This window comes from Alosa pseudoharengus, unplaced genomic scaffold (assembly GCF_046254945.1).
Source record: "Alosa pseudoharengus isolate Yale_2024_CS ecotype anadromous, Long Island Sound unplaced genomic scaffold, YU_APseudo_1.1 YU_APseudo_1.1_scf_1, whole genome shotgun sequence".
Taxonomy (NCBI): Eukaryota; Metazoa; Chordata; class Actinopteri; order Clupeiformes; family Clupeidae; genus Alosa; species Alosa pseudoharengus.
In genome coordinates this window covers 13,425,146-13,441,668 of record NW_027468564.1, presented here as the reverse complement: position 1 = coordinate 13,441,668, position 16,523 = coordinate 13,425,146, and the positions used below count along the sequence as shown (strand labels likewise).

The 16,523-nt window shown below is 42.6% G+C and overlaps 1 protein-coding gene across 3 annotated transcripts in view; it reads left to right on the top strand.

Annotated features, from left to right (window-relative positions):
- Positions 1 to 16,523, top strand: part of LOC143121372 (uncharacterized) — a 31,580-nt gene that overhangs the window by 1,580 nt on the left and 13,477 nt on the right. For all 3 annotated transcript variants that reach the window (XM_076281747.1, XM_076281740.1, XM_076281732.1), the window contains exons 2-9: positions 2,527 to 2,547; positions 3,841 to 4,003; positions 4,567 to 4,835; positions 7,474 to 7,601; positions 9,778 to 9,961; positions 11,796 to 11,885; positions 12,209 to 12,371; positions 13,761 to 14,029. In XM_076281747.1, the coding sequence (XP_076137862.1) occupies positions 2,527 to 2,547; positions 3,841 to 4,003; positions 4,567 to 4,835; positions 7,474 to 7,601; positions 9,778 to 9,961; positions 11,796 to 11,885; positions 12,209 to 12,371; positions 13,761 to 14,029 (1,287 nt within the window). The remainder of the gene's footprint in view (positions 1 to 2,526; positions 2,548 to 3,840; positions 4,004 to 4,566; positions 4,836 to 7,473; positions 7,602 to 9,777; positions 9,962 to 11,795; positions 11,886 to 12,208; positions 12,372 to 13,760; positions 14,030 to 16,523) is intronic.

Below are 16,523 nucleotides of genomic sequence, written 5' to 3'. Positions count from 1 at the left end.
GTCTCCCAAGTAAAAAAAACATACAGGCTAAAGAAAAATATGTTGATGTTTCAATAGCCTATTCTGGTTTTATGTGTGCAATGTTTCGCTGGAGAAACACGAGACATGTACGGCTTAACCAGATCTTGCGCAGCAATAATGAAAGTGTTTTAGCGGACAGAAGTATGTTGCAGTCTCCCAAATAAAAAGGCATGATGACTCAAAGAAACGTGTTTCATGATATACAGTAGCCTATATAAAAAAAACGATTGGAAGTGGGAGCGAGCAGAGTAACTAGGCTACCAAAGCACTGAAAACACACGTGCACTGAGAACACGAAAGAACGCACACACTTATTCAAACATTCCACGCACTTATTCAAACGTCCCATCACGTCCGTGGGAAAAAATAATCCAAACATACCAACAGAAAACCACAACGCTTCGAGAGAGATTCAAGTAGAGAGGACAAGTAGAAACTATACAAAGAAAATGCAGAGAAAAAAAATATGATATGTTTTTTAAAAAGACCATAGCAATGAAACAGAAAGCAGTGGGATGCCCTTCCTTATGTGAAGACTTGGCTTGGCAAAGGAAGGAGAGCTGCTCATTCAACCCAAGGCATGGCTAGTCGTCAAGCAGATGAGGACAGCTACTTCAAGCCTCTTTGGAATTTATTTTAAGTGTTTTACCTTTTCTGTTCTGTTTCAACTATTCAGCTAAAACATAAATAAATAAATGTTGAAATTAAGTGTTTGCAATTTATTCATAATCAAAAACAGATACAGGTGTGTTAAAGAGTGATACTAGAGTAATAAGAAGTCCTTGTGAATGCTTGATAAGTAGACTATAATACAGTAAATAAACAAATAATAAATAATTAGACTAAGTGAAATTTTGGGCGCGTGCGCACATTATAACTCTATATCATAGTACCACCAAGAAATAAAGGAATTAACAATTAACACCAAGGAATTAACAATTAACATGTTAAATCATATATTTTGAGTCACACCTGACTATAAGTCTCAGAAACAGCCAAACTATGAAAAAAAGTGTGACTTATAGTCTGGAAAATATGGTAGATTTATCTGCTTGCTCTATAAATGATCTATGCGTATAACTATCTTTAAATCTTTCAATGATCTTTGGTCTTTTGCGACCTTCCTGTCCACTTTAAGGCAGCGCTGCCTGGAAGACACTAGGGGTTGGGCAAGGATTAGGGAAAGTCAGTGCTGCCTGGAAGACACTAGGGTTGAGCAAAGTTTATATTATGACAGCGTTGCCTGGAAGACACTAGGGTTGGGCAAAGGTTAGATTATGGCAGCGTTGCCTGGAAGACACTAGGGTTAGGTTAGGATCAGGTTTAGGGGCGATTTAGGTTAGGGAGGGCTAAAGTATGGCAGCGTTGCCTTGAAGTCGAGGGTGGCCCAAAAGACCATCAAGCTTTTTCAATCTGTTCTTGTACATTTACATTTATTAATTTGTTAATTAATTTATTAATTAATTTGGCAGATGCAATTATCCAAAGCGACAACTAATGTGATGCATGATTACAGCATGACCACTGTGTGTGTGTGTGTTTGTATAGGTGTGTGTGTCAGAGATATTACGTTTTTTAAGGACACATATTTAGGTCAGTAAGTTTGTGCGTGTTTTAATGAGTTTACTGGCAGTACTGGATCTTCCAGTCATCCTGCATATTTAGGTCAGTAAGTTTGTGCATGTTTTAATGAGTTTACTGGCAGTACTGGATCTTCCAGTCTTCGTACATTTGCATATTTAGGTCAGTATGTTAGTGCGTGTTTTAATGAGTTTACTGGCAGTACTGGATCTTCAAGTCTTCGTAAATTAATTTACTTAATGAGATGTGTGGGTGAGAAAGTGAAAGAGAGTTGCCCAATATGTAACAGAGAGAGAGAGAGGGAGAAAAATGTCAAATGTTGTAAAGCAATTAATCGTGTCAATCTATATTCAAGTTCAGGATTTTATACATATTTACTATATTATTATTATTATTATTGTTATTATTGTTATTATTGTTATTATTGTTGTTGTTTCTGTTGTTTTTATCATTTATATAGATTCTTTGACTTTAATTTGACTACTCACCTCCTTGTGTTGCATGTTAATTCTGTACATCACCTTGCTACGTTTCCTCGCTTGACAACCATAAAATGTAAAGTTTTACAACTGCTGATTAAAAGCCCTAAAATGTAAAGTTTTAAAACTGCTGCTCAAAAACTGACAAATGTGATATTGACGTCAGCAGCTGAAACACAGGGAATACTAGCTGTGAGAACTCAGAGTGGAAATGGAATGCCTCTTGTCCAATCAGAAATGAATAAACAATTTCACCGAGATCTAACTGTTGTATAATGCCTATTGATTAAGTGTTGTATAGGTCAGGGGTTAGATTGGTCAGACGTTGGAGGGTTGATTGTGGACAGAAGGCAGGTCAGGTCTGATCTGAGGTAGGTTGGGAGTTAACACAAATCGACAGTTGTTTTGTCTGAAGTTCTGTTCTTTTTTCCCTTTCTTCTTTTAGGTTCATTTGGTCAGTTGCCTGGTGAGTTGTAAAGTTTTCTTATTTACTTTTTTTTACGATTGGGGCAGCCGTGGCCTACTGGTTAGCGCTTCGGACTTGTAGCCAGAGGGTTGCCAGTTCGAACCCCGACCGGTAGGCCACGGCTGAAGTGCCCTTGAGCAAGGCACCTAACCCCTCACTGCTCCCCGAGCGCCACTGTTGTTGCAGGCAGCTCACTGCGCCCGGGATTTGTGTGCTTCACCCTGACTGTGTGTTCACTGTGTGCAGTGTGTTTCACTAATTCACGGATTGGGATAAATGCAGAGACCAAATTTCCCTCACGGGATCAAAAGAATATATATACTTATTATACAGTTAAACGGACTAAGATCGTTTTTACACGTAGGAAAAACACAGATTTTTTCATGCGGTTTGGCCTTTCATTTACATGAAAACTGAGGTTTTATCACTGAAAACTATTATTTCTGAAAACTCCGGCCAAAGTGGAGATTTGGGAAAACTCCAGTTTCATGTTAGCATTTTAAACAGCGTTTTTGCATTGTGTGGTGATGTTTCCTCATTTGTTTGTAATCACTGGCCACCTATTTGCATTGTGTGGTGATGTTTCCTCATTTGTTTGTAATCACTGGCCACCTATTTGCATTGTGTGGTGATGTTTCCTCATTTGTTTGTAATCACTGGCCACCTATTTGCTCGACGTGTTCGCGACATCCTTCCCCAGCTGTTTTTAGCATCGGTGTGAACGGAATTATTTTAAAAATGAAGGAGTTTTCTGTTTTTCAGAATACCCTGCTAGATATAAAAGTGTGACGGCAACCTGATCTTTTATCCCCCAGCCTGTGTTAGACCTCCCCTGGGGGGTATTCCAAGTACATGGTTTCGTTACAAACCTGGGTATATTAACTCAGAGTAAGTGGTAAACCTTCTACAACAAGAGCCCTATGGCAATTTTGTGTTAGGAGAATGAAGCCATACAGCTCTTCTATTAGGAGGTTTACCGCTTACTCAGAATACTTACCACTTACTCGGGTACTTGCAATACCTCCCTGAACACAGTCTGAGTTGTTGTTGTTGTTGTTTGTGTCGTTTGGGGTTGTGGTTTCCCTCCCTGTGTTACCTCATCTCCTTCCCTCTGTCCTCCCCCAGTCTGATGATGTTGTGTCGTTTGGGGTTGTTGTTTCCCTCCCTGTGGTACCTCATCTCTTTCCCTCTGTCCTCCCCCAGTCTGATGTTTTTTGTTTTTCTTGTTGTTGTTTTGGGGTTGTTTTTCCCCTCCCTTTCCGCCCTCATCTCTCTGGTGCTCTTCTCCCCCAGCCTGTGGTAAAGCTCCACGGAACTTGGGGCTGATCAGCGGTCAGAACGCCACAACGGGAGCTTGGCCCTGGCAGGTCAGTCTTCACCGAGCAGGAAGCCACTTCTGCTCAGGATCCCTCATCAGCGCGCAGGCGGTCCTGACGGCAGCACACTGCTTTAGCAGGTATTGAGACAGGGTTTTAGCACATTCATAGCATGCTAATAATAGCACACTGCTTTAGCAGGTATTGAGACAGGGTTTTAGCACATTCATAGCATGCTAATAATAGCACACTGCTTTAGCAGGTATTGAGGCACGGTTTTAGCACATTCATAGCATGGTAATAGCACACTGCTTTAGCCGGTATTTGAGACAGGGTTTTAGCACATTCATAGCATGCTAATAGCAAACTGCTTTAGCAGGTATTGAGACAGGGTTTTAGCACATTCATAGCATGCTAATAATAGCACACTGCTTTAGCAGGTATTGAGGCACTGTTTTAGCACATTCATAGCATGCTAATAGCACACTGCTTATGGTTTTAGAGTTTGCCTTATTTTAAGATGTCTCATCCTGAAAACAAGCATATTTTTCTGCCAGTGTGTTAAGCAAAATTGTCCTAAAACACAAGCAGATGAATAGCAGGGGTGGTCTGTTTTTGAGTCGGTCTTCTGCACTGATGTAAAATATCTCGACTTTTAAGGACTCTAAATTTGAATGGACTCTTGAATGTCTCCTGTTTCCAGCACTTCCATCACTGGTTTAACAGCGTACCTCGGTCGTCAGAACCAGCAAGGCGGCAATCCCAACGAACAACTGAGGAACTTGTTTACTATCACACAGCACCCAGAGTATGACGCCATCACAAGGGAAAACGACATTGCTGTGGTGGTTCTGACTGCCCCACTCGACTTCAATGAGTTCATCAGTCCTGTGTGTCTTGCTGACAGTGAGAGCGTTCTGCACAACGGTACCGACAGCTGGGTCACTGGCTGGGGAAACGCCGCTCCTAAAGGTTAAGAGGCACACACACACACACACGGGCAGCCGTGGCCTACTGGAGGGTTGCTGGTAGGGATGTTAACCGGTAGCCGTTTAACCGGTGGTTGACCGAATCAACGTTGACCGGTTAAAATTTTCTGCCGCCGGTTAAAAAAAAAACACAAAAAAAAAACACTATTTTTAAAGCTCCCGAATGCCAGCCAGCGTCTGTTATTACACTGCGCACACACGTGTTATTGGTGTTGTATTGTATGGGGCGATATGATCACTCAATATCTAAAAATGATAAATGTGAGCATGAGCCGTCCCACGGCGGAATTTATTAAGCGCAACCACAGCACAGAGCCATGGCTCTGCCGCAGCAGAGCTCACGTAGCCATTCCCAAAACAGTTTATACCGGTTACTATAGTGACTATTTGTACGCCTTACATGACAGGTCCTGTCTGCGCAGCTAAAAAAAAATCGCCACTATTAACCTAAATAAGGCTTATGTGAAGCATGTTACCCATTATGTAAACAGTTAGAACATATAGGCCTAAAAACTTTTATTATTATACGTTTACTGCTTGTTAGTGGCTGCGTGTTGACTATGGCATGATGATAATTGTAACAATGTAATGGCAAACGAAGACACGAAAGACTAATTTAGCATATGCTTACTTGTTGTGTTTTATTATTCATCTGTACTTAAATGGCATGACGACAGGAACTTATTGCAAAGGATTTTGTGCAGCACGCTACAGAGGCTGTTGGCAATCGGTAAAAATTTTTACGAAGACGTTGGTTAATATACTTTCCTGTAACACCACCAAATGTAGCGTTCTCTGTTTGTGACTTTGTAACGTGAGCTTTTTATAGCCCGAGCTCGGTGCCGTGTTGCATGGAAGGTCGACGTTGTGCGTAATGTGCCTGTGCGTGGGTGCGCAGGGAAAGCAATTATTTTTCTCCCCAAAACAAAACCCTTATTCCTCCACAAGTAGTGGACACTGATTGGGGAAAATATATAATACAAAGGGCACGAACTAATATTGTGTGACGGGAGCCTAACCATTCTAAAATGGGGGGATAACTTGTTTCACGGGCAGAGAAAGACGCGCAACAGGACACAGGTATCATAAATGGCAGTTATAGAATTTTCGGTGGCCGAATTTAACCGGTTAATGAGGCTCAGTGGCCGGTTAAGATTTTTTTTTTACATTTTGCCATCCCTAGTTGCTGGTTCAAATCCCGACCAGGAGGCACGGCTGAAGTGCCCTTGAGCAAGGCACCTAACCCCTCACTGCTCCCCGAGCACCGCTGTTGATGCAGGCAGCTCACTGCGCCGGGATTAGTGTGTGCTTCACCTCACTGTGTGTTCACTGTGTGCTGAGTGTGTTTCACTAATTCACGGATGTGGATAAATGCAGAGACCAAGTTTCCCTCACGGGATCAAAAGAGTATATATACTATACTGCTCCTAGAGGTTAGTCCAGGGATGGGCAAACTTTTTGGCTCAAGGGCCACATTGGGTTTTGAAAATTGGCCGGCGGGCCGCACAACAACCCCCCCCCACGACACACACATAAAAAAATACATTTTTTATAGCCTATAATTTTTGTATGAAAAGTATTTCTTTTAAAATATGAATTGCTTAAACATACTGCTAATTTTATGCTGTTTAATGTATAAATTGTGCACTGTCGCTTTAAGACAGTCGCTTTAATTCACGTTTATTTCTCAATGATCTTCTGCCTGCTCCGCTATGGCTAGTGCTGTACCTACGGCTGGGCCTCAAAGTTTTTAAATGGTCAGTAGTGGGAACTACTGTTGCCTTCATGATTTCTTATAAGAACGAGATATCAATTATCAACATTGACAAGCCAGCTGGAACCTGCGTCTCTCTCTCCCTCTCGTGAGTGGAGACGCGTTCCCAATTAAATGGATCGCATAATGTTCACGTTAGATCTGCTGCAAAGGAGATAACTAAGAGTTAACTTAGTTTAACATGATGCTATCTCTATTTAACATGATGTTTTGACATTGACATTGTAAACGTTCTCTAAGAAGAGTGAAAAGCAGTTTGCAGTAAAGCTAACCAACGTCGTCTCTATCGCAGGAAAAAAATAGCGAGCAGCCTGATAACCAAATGAAATGCTCGGCGGGCCGGATGAAAGTGCTTGGCGGGCCGGATCCGGGCCGCAGTTTGCCCACCCCTGGGTTAGTCTGAAAAGAGGCATATTCGCGCACACAGACACACCAGTTAATCAATCAATTAATCAATCTGTAAATCTGATGAAAACTGCAAAAATACTAAAAAATCTATTTGGTATTGTTTTTAGCATTAAGCAATTTACTTGGCGCTCTCCCGAAATAAGATTTTGACTTATTTTAAGGAGCCTTATCAAGACAAATTTGCTCAACGCACTGTGCTCGTTTTCAGGATGAGACATCTTAAAATAAGTCAAATTCTTCTTAAATTAAGTCAAAAGATTTTATGAGAAAGCAATAGGTAAGTGTTACACTTAAAACAATACCACCCAGAGCAATTTCTGCAGTAAATCAGTTAGTTGGTCAATGAAATGATCAATAAGTCAAACAATAAATCTTTGTGTTTGAAGATTAGATTCTGACTGGTTGCTATAACTGCTTTCTCCCTGATTGCATCCTTCAGAGGCCCTTCAGCAGACGAATGTTCCAGTGATTGGAAGGCGACAGTGTAGATGCTTGCGTGGCGTCAGCTCAGTCACAGACAACATGGTGTGTGCTGGACATCTCGATGGACGCGGTGACTCCTGCCAGGTAGGACTTCATCTCACAGTGCGTAAAGGTACACTATGACTCCTGCCAGGTAGGACTTCATCTCACAGTGCGTAAAGGTAAACTATGACTCCTGCCAGGTACAGTAGGGCTTCATCTCACAGTGCTAAAAGGTACACTATGACTCTTGCCAGGTAGGACTTCATCTCACAGTGCTAAAAGGTACACTATGACTCTTGCCAGGTAGGACTTCATCTCACAGTGCGTAAAGGTACACTATGATTCCTGCCAGGTAGGCCTTCATCTCACAGTGCGTAAAGGTAAACTATGACTCCTGCCAGGTAGGGCTTCATCTGACAGTGTGTAAAGGTACAGGTAAGCCTTTATGAATTTTGTGAGTACGTGCAGCAGAGTCTGTGAGTCCAGATGTTGGGTTTTGGGCCAATGACTCCTGCCGGGAGGGGCTTCGTTCCTGTGATTCTGAAGATGTTTTTCTTAAGCTTCAAATAATTCCAACAATTTGTCGGTACATGTAAACAGTGGTAGTTCCACCGTGCTTCTGGTAACAATCTGGTCCTTTACAACTCCGAAAATCATTGTGTCTCACTGCCCCCCTTTATCTAGCTGATAGTGTTCAACTTAATAAATGACTTAACTATCCCGTTATCAGATCTCATCCGGCTTTATTTACATGTGAAATGTGATTGATAATTACTAAACACAATAGGGGGGGAAAAAAACTTTACACATAAGTGTCTAATTATTTTTTACTCATGAATATCAATGACCTGGCTGTTGAAGTGCCATGCAGACAAGTTTAAGTTCCACTGTTCCCATCCATATTCAAGCACATGTACACCATGAACCACTCGGTGAGTTGCAGTTTTGAAAACAAATGTTAAGGGTTATTTTAAGGACATGTTTGTGCATGCCTGTAGCCAGCCACTATGAAGCAGTCAAAGGCGATTCTAAATGAATTTGTGACCAACACAATACCTGAATCATAGAACAAGCATGTTAATGAACTAATGACCACTAACATAGCATGAACATAATAAACAAAATAACAAACATAGACCCAAACGCTAGAACTTAGAACATAGCTAATACTACAGGAACAGTAAAACCATAACAATAGAATAACAGAACAAACATAGACCAAACGCTATAACTTAGAACATAGCTAATACTACAGGAACAGTAAAACCATAACAATAGAATAACAGAACAAACATAGACCAAACACTATAACTTAGAACATAGCTAATACTACAGGAACCATACATTAAACTAGGGTTTCTCAACGGGGGCGGTACCGCCCCCTGGGGGGCGTTCGTACAACCTAGGGGGGCGCTGGGAACGTGAGAGTTTTTTTTTTACATTTTAAACTTTCATGGTTTTCACATATTTTTGGTGCAAAAATAGGCTACCTGAAATAAATAGGCTATTTTCATTCATGGGTTTCTAACCCCTCTACCGTCCCAGCTACATTTTACTGTTTATCTATGCTCAGTTTTCATGATAAAATGACACGTCTTGTTGCCTAGATTTAATGTTCCTATTGATTTTTAAAAATAAATCATTACAACCAATGCTGATGTGGTAGTGTTTTTTTTTTTACCCAACCAGTGTCCTATTGCTTCTAACAGTGGGCTAAATCTGCTTAATAATAAAATAGGCTCATAGGGACATTTTCTTATAATTCCAAAAGAAACCAAAACAGCGCAGAAATGGGCTCGTTTTTTTATTTAAGCAATATAGCTTGAGGGTGAGTGGCCTATAGCCTACCCGGGGGTGTAGTTTTAAAAAAAAAAGGGTGTTTGCTCAAAAAAGGTTGAGAACCACTGCATTAAACCAAAATAATAGAATAACAAAACATTCTTACAGCCCCGCTTGGATCTACTGGCCACTCCCCCACGCTCCAGACAAAAGTGGAGATTTTCGAAAGCTCTGTTTCAGTGTTTTTGCGCTTGGACAGGGGAAAACAGAGTTTTTGGATTGTGATGTGACGTAAATCCCTTTTGTTTAAAATGTTGTCACGTCTCCAATTACAATATTGCTATCTGTTTGACTGACGTATTCTTGATAGCCTTCAACGTCTGTTTCTGCACATTCGTGTGGATGGAAATAATTTCAAATACAAATACATTTTTTTTAAATACCAGGCTACATGTACATGGCCTGAATCTCATATTGTAATTCTGGTGAATGTTTATAGGGAGACTCTGGCAGTCCACTGGTGACCAAACTGGGCATTTCTTGGCTGCAGACTGGGATTGAGAGTTTTGGCGGAGGTTGTCCTCCGCAGACAAGTCTGCCGGCGGTCTACACACAAGTGTCCCGCTACAAGGCCTGGATCAACATGATGGTCAACCCGGAATACGTCCATTTCGTCTCTGCAGGTATGGACGCTGGCAGCGTGGATTGTGTGATTGTCTGCATCATGAAGGGAATGGAGAATTAGATAGGAGAGGATGGAGACCAGGGAGGTTGTTGGCTCTGTGTGTGGATGTAGTTAGGGTTAGGGTTAGACCGGGGAGGTTGTTGGCCTTGTGTGTGGATGTAGTTAGGGTTTAGGGTTAGACAGAGTAGACCGGGGAGGTTGTTGGCCCTGTGTGTGGGTGTAGTTAGGGTTTAGGGTTAGACCGGGGAGGTTGTTGGCCTTGTGTGGCCTTGTGTGTGGGTGTAGTTAGAGTTAGACTGGGGAGGTTGTTGGCCTTGTGTGTGGATGTAGTTAGGGTTTAGGGTTATGTCTTTTCTACGCTATGCCCCCACAGCTAGCTGAAAACCTTATGCAAGTTTGGCGAAAATCGGCGCAATTCGGAATACTAGGGGGTGACCGAAGGTGCCTATTGGACACATGTAAGTACTCGGCAACATCTTTCAGTGCAGCTAAGGTCAATTTCACACCGGAATTCTCCTTTAATGGTGTAAATAATAAAAAAGAAGCCTGGTCTATAGGGAGAAACAATCTAAAAGACCACTACCATTTGTCATTAAGACCCCATGGTGAGATGATATTTAATCTAAGCATCCACACTCTTTCACAATTTAGTCTCCGTGTTTTGTCCCATGACGCATCTGATTGAACACCTGTGAGGCACAATTGTTCTATTGGGTGTTGTTGGAAATGGCGGTATAAAGGTCTGTCTTTGTTGATTCGAATACAGTACAAATGCTGTTTCAAACGCACCCTACCCGAGTGTTTTGTTTCCCCAATGTAAAGCATTCCACAGGTGGTACACCTTGTACGTATAAGCGTATCCTGTAAATTCTTATTTCTGCGGAAGGCAGATATAAGACGAAATTCTTTGAGCTGTGGGATTCGATATTGTACATGTTCGTAATGAGACTTTAAGTGTTTGTTCCAATTGACTGCCTCTCTATGAAAGGTCTGAACCAGGGGAATGAGCCTAGTGCTCTCAGGAGGTTGACGACTAATGGGAAAGAATGTCTCACCTGGGCTTTAATACCCCTTAGGAACCGTCGGGAATAACCCCGCTCACGTAGAGCTCTGAAGAGGGTCATAGTGGCCTTCTCTACGTCACTTTCAAAAGTACAAATGCGTCTGAATCTGATAATTTGGGACTTTACAATTCCCTTAAATGTGTGCCTGGGATGATAGGAACTCTTATGGAGTAATGCATGAGTGTCTGTACTTTTAAAGAAGACTCTCTTTGCCAAGCGCTTCGACCCTTCAGAATCGCCATCTACAAACAAAACCTCGGTATCTAGAAATTCCATCATTTGGGGCTGAAGATTGCTAGTCACTTTGATTGTCTTATGATGTGCAAGAATTGCTTGAAGGCTGCCACACCATGCTGCCACAGGCCAAAGAGATCATCCAAGTATCTGTAATAAACTAGGGGTAAATGGGGGCACTTGGCAAGTATTTGTAATAAACTAGGGGTAAATGGTAAGAGTAAGAGTTCACCATCTGGGCGATTTGCATCAGGGTACCTCTCAAAAGCCTCTGCCACCGCCTGCAAGCCCAAGTCTGTGTCTTTATTTTACACTGTGTGGGTGTAGTTAGGGTTTAGGGTTAGACCGGGGAGGTTGTTGGCCTTGTGTGTGGGTGTAGTTAGGGTTTAGGGTTAGACCGGGGAGGTTGTTGGTCATGTGTCTTTATCTATCCATCTATCTATCTATCTATCTATCTATATGTATATCTATTCATCCATTTATTTATTTATGTTTGTAGAATATATTTTATTTGCCTCCCCGTCACATCTATAGGTATGGACCCAGACAGCAACGTCACATGTCCCGGGCTTGATGACATCACTACAACGACACCCAATCAACAAACAACGTCCACGCCGCTGGGTATGTACCCTACAGGGAAAGCTGTGATGTCACAGGTACAACTGTGACATCACTTTAAAACCTGTGACTTCACAGAGAAATTTGTGACATCCCTTCACTCCTGTCCAGAACCAACGACACCACATTACTTTAATATAGCTATTTTCTGGGTACTCAAAGCACTTTACTTCACTACAACCATCATCAATGTGTAGCACGGCAACCATTTTGTGCCAGAATGCTCACCAGCTGGAATGGTGGAGAGTGAGGGAATAAATTAGCCAATTACAGCAAGGGGATGATTAGGTCCAATGGAATAAGCCTCTCTCTCTTCCCTCCCCCAGTGTGTGGTAGAGCCCCCCTGAACACCAGAGTAGGTGGAGGTGGAGTTGCCCCAGCAGGAAGTTGGCCCTGGCAGGCTAGTCTTCACCGGTCAGGAACTCACTTCTGTGGAGGATCCCTCATCAACCCACAGTGGATCATGACTGCAGCCCACTGCTTCCCCGGGTACAGGCCACCAGTGGACATACAGCTTTTAAGAGCCATTCACACCAAGAATGATAACTATGAAACTAATGATAACTAATGAAAACATATTGTTCTAGCTAGTTTGAATGACGACGTAAGCAACAATAACTATAATGACATGAAGAACGATATTGTCAGGATCACAGATCACAGGATTTCAGAGCGTTTTTGAGAAAAATAAAAAGCCAATCAGGATCCATCAAATTTTAGCCATCACATTCATCAACACAAAGAGACACTTTCTTTATCATTGGTCAGTGAGGACACTTTTATCGTTATAGTTATAGTTCCTGGTGTGAACGGCACTTTATGGAGATACAGCCCTTTTGGAAGAACAAGCACAAATAGGTTATCAGAATGTTGGATTATGTAATAATGAGCACAAGTAACGGAATGCTAATGAACAATTCTATTCTATCCAGTAGAGTACCGAAGCCATGACGTAGCCTTGTCATGCCAACACGATCACATTTGTGACTAGAAAGTTTTGAGGGTTTTATGGGCATGGGTTTCCTCTATAAAAGGGACCAGCATGTAACTTCATAGCATGCGGTTAAAATCCTTCTCACAGACGTGTCTTGCCTTTATTTTTGAGGCCAAAAACATCTTCTTTTAACACTTGCCAGACTTTGATAAGACGTGAAATATTCACTGGAATTTCGTTTCTTTCTATTACACCTGCCAGGGAATCCATGTTATGTGGCTAAGTTGCTGCATTGCAGGTAAAACACGTTTAAATGGCTATAGCCTACATTTAAAACAATTACTTAGCTAGAAACGATCCCACATGTCTACATTCAATGCTATGAAGCCACTTCGAAAGGTTGTTTAGATCCAGTGACACTGCCGTCATGGAAACAGAACGTCACACTTCGGTACTCTATTCTGCCTCTGTTTGGTATGGTTTTAGAATGACTTAACCCTTATTACCCTTGAGAGGTGGTCTGCTTTTGTGTATCTGAATGGCTTGTAGAATATGTCGACTTCCACACAGTCAACAATGATTATGATACCACTTAATGTGAGTGCTTGCAGAATATTCCAAATGAAACCAAGATCCACGCACAGCCTGGTTAGGTGCAGGTAGATTGCAGGAACATACTTAAATAGCAAAAAATAAGATTGGTCTACTGCACACTATTGACGTTTACTCGATTTTATTCTAAGCGAACAACGTGTTTCGCATACAGCGTCCTCAGGTGAGAAACGCGTTGTTCGCTCTGAATAAAATCAAGTAAACGTCAACAGTGTGCGTAGAGCAATCTTCATTTTTGGCTTGTAGATTATGTCGACTTCCACACCGTCAACAATGGTTATGATACCACTTAATGTGAGTGTTTCCAGGACTTGAATGTCTCTTGTTTTCAGGACGGTCTACACTGGTGTAACAGCGTACCTCGGTCGTCAGAACCAGCAAGGCAGCAATCCCAACGAACAACTGAGGAGTGTGTTTATGGTCATGAAGCATCCAGACTATAAGGAGAGGACAAGAGAAAACGACATTGCCCTGTTACTTCTGGCTGCCCCACTCGACTTCAACAACTTCATCAGTCCTGTGTGTCTAGCTTCCAATGAGAGCGCTTTCCAAAATGGCACCCAAAGTTGGGCCTCTGGCTGGGGAGACAATGGACAAGGAGGTGAGACATCAAGACTGAGAAACTAGGTCCCGTTTACACGAAGGGAAGACGCAGATATTTCCCCTGCGGTTTGGCCTCTCATTTACACGAAAACCCCGTTTTTATCACAGAAAACGACTATTTCTAAAAACCTCCCTCCAGACACCTTAAGAGTCCTGCTAGTGAGAGTGCTAGCAGCTTGGTTTAGCACACTCGACTCCTGATACGAGGTAGTGAGAGCGCTAGCAGCTTGGGTTAGCACACTCGACTCCTGATACGAGGTAGTGAGAGCGCTAGCACACTCGACTCCTGATACGAGGTAGTGAGAGCACTAGCAGCTTAGGTTAGCACACTCGACTCCTGATACGAGGTAGTGAGAGCGCCAGCAACTTGGGTTAGCACACTCGACTCCTGATACGAGGTGCTGCTAGTGAGAGCACTAGCAGCTTGGGTTAGCACACTCGACTCCTGATACGAGGTAGTAAGAGCGCCAGCAGCTTGGGTTAGCACACTCGACTCCTGATACGAGGTAGTGAGAGCGCTAGCAGCTTGGGTTAGCACACTCGACTCCTGATACGAAGTGCTGCTAGTGAGAGCGCTAGCAGCTTGGGTTAGCACACTCGACTCCTGATACGAGGTAGTGAGAGCGCTAGCAGCTTGGGTTAGCACACTCGACTCCTGATACGAGGTAGTGAGAGTGCCAGCAGCTTGGGTTAGCACACTTGACTCCTGATACGAGGTAGTGAGAGCGCTAGCAGCTTGGGTTAGCACACTCGACTCCTGATACGAGGTAGTGAGAGCGCTAGCAGCTTGGGTTAGCACACTCGACTCCTGCAGCCTGGGTTAGCACACTCGACTCCTGATACGAGGTGCTGCTAGTGAGAGCTCTAGCAGCTTGGGTTAGCACACCCGACTCCTGATACGAGGTAATGAGAGCGCTAGCAGCTTGGGTTAGCACACTCGACTCCTGATACGAGGTAGTGAGAGCGCTAGCAGCTTGGGTTAGCACACTCGACTCCTGATACGAGGTGCTGCTAGTGAGAGCGCTAGCAGCTTGGGTTAGCACACTCGACTCCTGATACGAGATAGTGAGAGTGCCAGCAGCTTGGGTTAGCACACTCGACTCCTGATACGAGGTGCTGCTAGTGAGAGCGCTAGCAGCTTGGGTTAGCACACTCGACTCCTGATACGAGGTAGTGAGAGCGCTAGCAGCTTGGGTTAGCACACTCGACTCCTGATACGAGGTAATGAGAGCGCTAGCAGCTTGGGTTAGCACACTCGACTTCTGATACGAGGTAGTGAGAGCGCTAGCAGCTTGGGTTAGCACACTCGACTCCTGATACGAGGTGCTGCTGTTTGCGGGTTTGACTCCCGGCGAGTGCAGGGCTGAGCCGCACGGTCAACACAGTTACATATGGGTATTTACAGCTGGGATGGGTATTTAAATGATGATACAGGTGGGATAGGTATTTAGATGATGATACAGGTGGGATGGGTATTTACAGCTGGGATAGGTATTTAGATGATGATACAGGTTGGATCGGTATTTAGATGATACTACAGGTTGGATCGGAATTTAGATGATACTACAGGTTGGATCGGTATTTAGATACTACAGGTTGGAAGGTTATTTAGATGATGATACTACAGGTTGGATGGGTATTAAGATAATGATGATACAGGTGGGATGGGTTGTTATTTAGATGATGCAACAGGTAGGATGGGTATTTACACATAGATGATACTACATGTAGATGGGTATTTAGATGATACTACAGGTAGGATGGGTATTTACACATAGATGATACTACATGTAGATGGGTATTTAGATGATACTACAGGTAGATGGGTATTTAGATGATCATGTAGATGGGTATTTAGATGATACTACATGTAGATGGGTATTTACACATAGATGATACTACATGTAGATGGGTATTTAGATGATACTACAGGTAGATGGGTATTTAGATGATACTACAGTTAGGATGGGTATTTACACATAGATGATACTACATGTAGATGGGTATTTAGATGATACTACGGGTAGATGGGTATTTAGATGATACTACATGTAGATGGGTATTTAGATGATTCTACAGGTAGATGGGTATTTAGATGATACTACAGGTAGATGGGTATTTAGATGATACTACAGGTAGGATGGGTATTAACACATAGATGATACTACATGTAGATGGGTATTTAGAGATGACACTACATGTAGATGGGTATTTAGATGATACTACATGTAGATGGGTATTTAGATGATACTACATGTAGATGGGTATTTAGATGATACTACAGGTAGATGGGTATTTAGATGATACTACAGGTAGGACGGGTATTTACACATAGATGATACTAAATGTAGATGGGTATTTAGATGATACTACAGGTAGATGGGTATTTAGACGATACTACAGGTAGATGGGTATTTAGATGATACTACATGTAGATGGGTATTTAGATGATACTACAGGTAGGATGGGTATTTACACATAGATGATACTAC